Genomic DNA, 8,424 nt, shown 5'->3' with positions numbered 1-8,424 from the left:
CCCCGAACCCCAAATCAAGCCGATACAGCTACTGCAGGTGCTGATGCTACGGGCTGCTCTTCAACCTCTGCATACTTCGTTCTCAACCCTTCAACAGCCCGTTCACCAAGTGCCATCATGTTCTCAGCTCCAACCATCTGTAGCATGGTAATGTCGAAGCCAAATGTTGTCTTCCACCATCTCCGCATCTCCATAGCGACCAAGCTATCTATACCAGAATCCCGCAACGGGCCCGATATATCCACCTCACTATCTTTCCTATCATCAAGCGGTCGGAGAAGCATGAGCGCGATTTTTCTTGCTATTTGTCGCGCGAGGAAAATTGGGCTATCGGGCTGGTCAAGGATCTTTGGCTCGGCGAGAGCCTGCTTCATGAAAGCTCTAATGGCCTGAGTGGGCTTATCGCTGTCAGAGGTCGCACCTGAAGTTGCGTTCAAATCCAAGCCGAGGTTGTGGTAATATGCCATTCGCCGGTCGTCCTTCCATATCACGCGGTTTGCAGGATCAGATAATGGTAGACTGCTACGGACACCAATAGCCAACACAGACGTACATGTCCGCGATGCGCCTTTCTCAGGCTTGACTCTAGAGGTGCTAAGGACGAGCGTGATGGCATCTAGGAGTTGTGGTATTCTGATGCCATAAGACCCAAGCAACTGCAACCGCTCCGCTATAAGCGGATTTTCAGCGACATATCCGTGGTCGTGCATGCTGCCAATGTCGATAGCAGAAGCTTTCAACCCCAGAGAATGCCGATAAAGCACAAATGTGTCCAGAAATGTGTTCGCTGCTGCATAGTTTGCTTGGCCAAAATTGCCAATCACACCCGAGATCGAGCTGAACAGAAGGAAGAAGTCAAGGCTTATCTCTCTAGACAAGCAAATGTTGTGCATGTTCCATGTACCGTTGATTTTCGACTCGTTCACTGAGCTCCATGCCTCGTGGGTCATCTCGTGGAATCCCATATCTTGCAATTGCATGCAGATGTTCATCACACCACGCAGTGGGGCAGTTGCAGCAGCAACAGCTCTCTCTACATCTTTGACTATAGCGACGCTTCCTTTTACGGCCGTCACTTTGCACCCTTGGAATTCAAGTTCTTCAAAAAATGCTTTGTCGGTATCTCTTTCGCCTGCATTTCGAGAAAGAAATATGAGGTGTCGTGCGCCGTTCTCGACCATCCAATTGGCCACGATACGACCTAGCCCGCCAAGGCCACCGGCAAGCAAGTAAGATGCTTGAGGGTTGAAAGCAGGGCTGCGCTTGATATGTGTCGTGACTAGGTCTTTTGATCTGGTTGCTTCATGCGTGGAACCACCTACAGATAGGATAATCTTGCCGATATGTCGCCCCTGTTGCATGTACCTGAAGCATTGCTCGACTTCGGATGCCTTGAAAGTTTTCACGGGGAAGATTGGTTTTATATGACCTGCTTCGTAAAGGGCCATGGTTCTTTCCAAAAGCCTTCGACACTCTGCCGGTCGAGATTCGATAAGATGAGCCAGATCGATGCCATGAAAGCTGCGATTCAGAACAAATGGATTCAGAGAGACGCGGCCGTTGCCTAACAAATCTCTTTTCCCAATCTCAATCATTTTGCCAAACTCCGCTACACATTCCCAGGACGCGTGTAAAAGCTCACCAGAAAGAGAGTTGAGCACAAGGTCCACTCCGGCACCATTGGTAGCGCACATGACATCATCCACGAAGGATCTGTTGCGGGAATTGAATATATGAGCACGCGGGATCTTGAAATCATTCTCCAAGAACTGGATCTTCTCTTCGTTACTGACTGTGCAGTATATCGTTGCTCCGGCCATGCGACACAGTTGAATGGCTGCAAGACCAACTCCACCACATGCAGAGTGAATCAGAACAGTATGACCACTGTGCATTTGGCCATACTCCAACAATCCATGTATGGCTGTCATAAAAACACATGGCATGGTTGCGGCCTCTTCAAAGGAAAGAGAGTGGGGTAGTTTCCAGCAACTGGTACTAGGTACGATCGCGGTTGTCCTGAACAAACTTGTGCCACTGACAACCACGACACGATCCCCTTTTTCGAGATGTTCGACCCCTAATCCAATCTCTTGAACTATTCCTGCCGCTTCCAATCCGAGGACCTGGCGCGGTGCTTCGATGAGATCCATAGCGGTCAGCAAATCCTGTAGCGGTTAGCTATATGTACGACTCTAGGGACTGCGTGTAGATGCCTATGAGTCTTACCCTAAAATTGAGTCCTGTAGCCACTATTTCAATTGCAACCTCATTCTCTCGTGGTTTTTCGTAAGAACACGTGGTCCATTGGAGCGTGTCAAGCCTGCCCACTGTTCCCAGTGTTAGGTTGAGTTCGCCATTATCTGTTGGAGGGAGAGTAGTCGCAGATTTTTCAGGCTTGCAAAGCTCTGAATTAACGTTCGAAGGATACAATCGCGGTATGTATATATTTCCTTCCTCAATTGAGTACTCCAGCTCCAAGTGGTGACTTGATATGTGGCGACGAGAAAACCTTTCCGCAATCTGGGCCACAGCTTTTAAATTCAGATTCGTCAGCCGGTCAAGCTCACAGATTGCTATGTCGATTCCCATATCTCTCTTGATGGTGCGCATGGCCCCAGGCGTTTGACCCCATCGAGGGTGCTCACAACTGAGCTGGGAGCTCCGAGTCAGCCAGAGAATGCCACTCTTCAATTCCGCGACTTGTGCCAGCCAGCCCCGAAATTTATCGAAACAAGAAGCTTCAATGTCGAAGAAGAAAGGCTTATCGATGTCGAGTAGACAGATTATGTCACCCTTTGGTACCACTGACTCTGCTGCGTCCCAGTGCTGGACCACTATTTCGAAATAGCCATTTTGTAATAACACAATTTTCAAATCTTCAACTATTTGCTGCGTGGAATCATCGAAAACTAATGTGGCAGGCTTGGGCAATGCTTCCTTGACTGCGGGGTAAGCTATCATGATAGCATTGTCCTGGTGTGGACGGGGAGCATCTAGCATGTAATCAGCTACTCCAGTGAAGCCTGCGGTGCGAAGCTCCCTATCCCATCTGTCAGGCTGGACATATGGCTCATCTACCCGCCCATCCTGTTCACCCATCCACCATCCGGGAAGGAGACCCATGATAAAGTTTGTGAATTTCACATCCGGACAAAGTTCTTCAAGGTAAAATGTGCCGTCTTGTCGTAATAGACTATGCACATTACATAGAGCTTGGTGGAGGTTAGGGACAGCATGTATGACGTTGACCGCGATGATGAGGTCGTAATCATGACTTTGAAATCCTTGAGTCGCAGGATCCTTTGTGATGTCCAAAATCTTGTATTCTAGGGTGTGGTCTTTGAATCTTTCCTTGGCAGCACTGAAGAACCCTGCCGAGATGTCCGTATACGTGTAACTGGACCACAGTTTACCTCCATCTGAATCATTGACCAGGTTTGAAATGAACTCTTGAGTTGTTCCTCCTGTTCCAGCCCCAATTTCAAGAATGCGCATGTTCGGTTTCCGATGTCCAAGAAGCTTCAGATATGGACCTCGATCGGTTAATTGCGCTTCCCCATATATCTTTCGCAAAGAGTCATTATCCATAAGGAAATCTATTGCAGGTACTTCCTCCGAGACCAACTTGACGATGTTGTCGGTAATACTCATAATCTCGTCCACAAGTGAAGGGTCCCACAACGATTGGACTTCGGACTTGATAGTCTCTATTGATCGCAATTTATCTGGAATGCTTTGCCGCTGCATCCAAGCCACATATCTTTCCATCGTATCCGATGCTGGTTTGATCCCTTGAAGATTCTCCAAGGCTTGTCGGATATGGTACAAAGTGTACTCTTGCAACAGCGGTGATCGTTCGGCGGCCACAGTATTATGCTTCAGAACAGTTGAAATAGCTGTCAAGCTGGGCTCTAGACACCAAGTCATTAAAGCGCCAGCGTGAAGATCCAGCTCAAGTGCTGTATCCAGAGACATGAGCTTGATCTGATCTATCTTCATCGCAAGCGCTCCATCTTGATCGATGGCACAACCCCAGCCATGGAATTTACCATGTGCTAGGACTTTTGCTGAAGTGTGCACTTGCAGGTCACCGGAGCAGTCATAGACATCTATGCGCTTGATAAAGGTTGGCACACTCATCCGGTCGCTTGCATGTCCCTGCCCGTTGCATGCAGCTGCAGCCATTGTCTGGAAAAACACATCAATTGTTGTCGGATGGATCAGATAGTGCGATTCAGAAGCATCTGGAGTCTTATCGCATATTGTAGCCTTGGCACTGTTCTTGTTCGGCGTACATTCAAGGTTCTTCAATCCTTGGAAGCACGGCCCATATCTGGCCCCGAGGTGCCACATCGCCTGGTACCATTTTTTTGGGTCGGCTCTTCGCGGAAAAGCAGTTTCAGGCACGGCTGGTGAAGAGGGTGAGGAATGGATTGCCTCGACAGAGCCTGTGCAGTGTTTTGTCCACGTAGTGCCTGAAAATGATGAGATTGTGAACTCCCATCCACTACTCTCTAAATGATCCGTGATGCGCCATCTTCTTAAAGATGTCACCATCTCCACTGGGATGTTTTCTTCCAGGATGAGTGCAACGCCAATGACCATGTTCCTCACACTGAATCCAAGAAATTTGTCGTCCTGGTCATGCAAGGATTGTCTCCGACAAGCCTCTCCAGCCATGGCAATGTATGCAGCACCTGGAAAGACTACATCACCATCAACATTATGGTCTCGTATCCAAGGAGCGTTTTCCAGCTGAAGTAAGTTTCGAAAGCTAGGCTGATCTTCGTTGTTCTCCAATACAGGGGATCCCAAAAGCTCGTGATGTGGGAACTTGGGATATCGCCAGGCCTGGATGATGCGGTTTTGAGCAATACGTGCTTTGCCGCGATACCAAGGATACGTTGGCATATCTGGAAGTACTTTTGCAGTACCAAGCGGGTTTGTCAGGCGGTGGAGATCGAATTCCAAACCATGCTGCCAGAGTGTACCTAAAGCCGCGAGGTATGTTGCATTTGCATTTTTCTCCCTATGGAGGCATGAGGCGTATGGATGAACAACAGAATTCTGTTGAAAGATTTGTCGAAGAGGCCCGGAGAGCGTGCTGTGAGGTCCCACTTCAAGAAAACAAAGATTCCGACGTGCAGCATCTTCAGACCCAGTTAAAAGGCTATTGAGAGCTTGAAGAAAAAGAACAGGTGATTCGAGGTTGCGACGGAAATACTGTGCGTCAATGCACTCAGAATCTGGCAACGACAGGCCGGTTACGGTTGAGAAAAACTCCGGGTTTGCCGAAGTACTGTTCTGAGGAACTTCGCCTTCCAGAAACGATGTCACCATTTCCTCGTACTCATTCCCAGCATTGAGCATATGATGTGAGTGGTATGCAGTACTCACTTTCAACATGCGCACAAACACTTCAGGGTTTCTGGTCTGGATAGCTTCTACAACGTTGCGTACAGCTGCCTCGTCACCCGAAATGGTGACATTTGAAGGTGAATTATTGCATGCAAGGACAACACCGTCTTGAAGAAATGTAGTCACCTCATTCCAGCTCAGACCGATTGCAGCCATTGCACCACTGCTGGTCGCAGCTTGCGATACGAGGCCCCGGTAGTAAGCGAGAACTATGGCCGCGCGACGTGATATCCTGTTTGCCGTATATGCTGCCGCTATCTCTCCTGAAGAATGGCCAAGCACAGTGTGTGGTTTGATCGCTAGACTGGCTAGGGCATCAACTAGAGCTACTTGAACCGCAGTACATACCGGCTGAGAAATGACAGCTGTGCCCAAGTTACTAGAGTCTGCGTCTTTGGCCAGTTCTTCTTGAATGCTCCAGTTAGGCGGTGTTGGTAGCTTTCTGAGCTCACGGTCCATTTCTTTGATCGAAGAGGCAAATGTACCGTTGGACTGTAAAAGTTCAATACCCATACGAGCCCAATGGGCGCCTTGCCCGGTAAATATCATAATTAGCTGCGGCGATGGGGCCCCTGCAATAGAGACACCAACATGTGAGTCGACAGACATTCCTTGGACAACAGAAAAGGCGCGATGAGCGAAATGCTCGCGTCGGCAAGCTAGTGTGTAGGACCCATGCTCGGCTTGCGTTGGATTGGACAATGCATATTCCCGAAGGCTCAGTGATTGCATCTTTAATGCTTCCGATGTGTTTGCCGTCATGAGGAACAATTTGCCAAACTGTAGAGAGTCGAGACCAGATCCCTCTCGCTCAGATTCGGATATGCCTGCGGCTACACCATAAGATGCGGCAGATTCGAGAATGAAATGAGCATTTGCACCGCCGATTCCAAAATTGTTTACAGAAACCCTCTCTAGTTTGTCTTTGGGCCAGTTGACACAATCGGTGGGAACCTTGAGGTCCTTCTCAAGGAAGGGTATCTTGGAATTCGGAGTTTCGAACTTGATATTCGGCGGTATGATGCGGTTTTCCAAAGCCAGGACTGCTTTAATGATAGAGGATATCCCCGATGCACCCTCGGAATGGCCAATATTCGGCTTGACGGACCCGATGTACACACCACCGTTTCCAAACACGTTGGCCACTGCTGTAGCCTCGATAGGATCACCCGTGGAGGTGCCCGTTGCATGGCATTCAACAAATGCGGTTCGCGTAATGTCAGACTCTGGTATCCCAGCAGTCTGATATGCTCTGCGAATCATGTCCTCTTGACTGGAAGAGCTGGGCATGCTCAAACCCGCAGTGTTCCCATCTGCATTGATAGCAGATCCACGAATAACAGCACGGATAGGATTCCCATGCTTGATAGCAGCACTTAGCGGTTTGATATAAATCAAGTTGACGCCTTCCGCACGACCATACCCATCTGCATCTGCATCAAAAGATCGAGAAGACGCGTTGGCTGAGGTGACACCTTGTTCGGACATATCAGCCATGGTGTCAGGACTCCATAACAGGCTGCTGCCGCCCACCAGAGCGGCACTGCAGTCTCCATTTCGGATCGCGACACAGGCCTCATGTAATCCCATAAGTGATGCAGAGCATCCCGTTCGTATAGTCATACTTGGACCCCTGAGGTCGTACTCGTATGATATCCGATTTGAAAGCATAAAGTCACTGCGCCCAGTGACCTTGTACATGTTCTTGTCCAAAGGGTCCTTTGTACTCATCTCTAACCAGTCGTTTCCAAATGACCCGACGTATGCCCCAATGTCTTTTCCGCGCCATTCGATCTCGCCAGCGCTTTCGAAGCACTCTCTTGCAAGCTCGAGAAGGATCTTTGTCTGGGGATCCATGCGCTCCGATTCCTGTTGCGACATACGGAACAACGAAGTGTCGAGAGCACCCACTTGAGCGCTTTCATCTAGAAAGTAGCCATATTTGGAGCTAATGTAGCCTGATTTTCCAGAAGCGGAATAAAAGGCTTCGGCGTTGAAGCGCGCCAAAGGAATGGGCGCACGAGCATCCTTCTTTTCAGTGAGAAATGTCCAGAATTGGGCGGGTGTTTTGAGCGCGCCAGGCAAGCGAAGAGCCATGCCACAAATGGCAATCGGGTCAGATCGTCTGTCCATCTTGTTGATGTAAAATATAAAAATTTATTGGTGCATGTGTGAAAACGATCTGCTTTGTGATCAGAACGGTGACTGGAGTCAGGCAAGATCACATAACCACGTTTTCAGCTGCTTTGTATTCCAACTTATGTACCTCAGTTGCATATGTGCCTCTCTTCGCAACTGCAACCTAGTTTTCTTATTCTCCTTACTTAGCGTACGTAGTTGCAAGCGAACATGGCGCTGGATGTCAAACTGCGATAAAAAAAGCATTCATATGCATGAAGGGTTCATTCCAACGAACCTCAGGGGAGCGCTTCTCTCGCTGCATAAGGAAAAAGAATTAACTATGTAATTACATGCCCTGCATGCATGGTATTCTCCTCGCAAAGGATCCAAAACTGTGGTTGCAGCTTCGTAAATACCACTCAATGACTTGCTTGACAGCTGATTTTTTGACCGTCGTCTCCTATAGACATGAACGCTAAAAAGTAGCTTCCGGGTCAGCAGGAACGCCCGTATGTGTTGTTTTTTTAGTTTTCATTTACACGCAGGGCGAACATCCCATCTTATCGGCGTCGCTTCTAGTCCGAAACCGTGCCTAAGTCTGGCGGTGAGAACCACGGCTTTTACCCCGCTCGCCTCTTCCATTCCCGATTCAAAGTTCCAAGGAAAACCGTTGTCAAGAGTCCCAGATCTGTGCTAGTAGTGTGTATCGCAACGTAACCTCCTGACCCCACTCTGTTTTTACTTAGTGGCCGATGAGAGAATGTTGAGAAAAATAATTGCTTTGTCCACTGCCGATCGGTACTGCGCGCCCTGCATATCCTTTCACTCAGCAATCTCATAAGCATCTATTCCGGAGATAATTATGCAATGGGAGTTGACACA

General features: G+C 48.7%; 1 protein-coding gene across 1 annotated transcript; it reads right to left on the bottom strand.

Moving 5' to 3' along the window:
* Positions 1-14: 14 nt before the first annotated feature.
* Positions 15-7,554, bottom strand: COCMIDRAFT_9620 (uncharacterized protein; the record flags this gene model as incomplete). The annotated part of the gene is made up of 2 exons (XM_007694772.1): positions 15-2,168; positions 2,230-7,554. The coding sequence occupies 2 exons, from the start codon at positions 7,552-7,554 to the stop codon at positions 15-17; spliced, it is 7,479 nt and encodes a 2,492-aa protein (XP_007692962.1).
* Between the last annotated feature and the right edge of the window lie 870 nt (positions 7,555-8,424).

This window comes from Bipolaris oryzae (assembly GCF_000523455.1).
Source record: "Bipolaris oryzae ATCC 44560 unplaced genomic scaffold scaffold_240, whole genome shotgun sequence".
In the NCBI taxonomy this organism is placed as follows: domain Eukaryota; kingdom Fungi; phylum Ascomycota; class Dothideomycetes; order Pleosporales; family Pleosporaceae; genus Bipolaris; species Bipolaris oryzae.
This window is presented reverse-complemented; position numbering and strand designations above follow the sequence as displayed.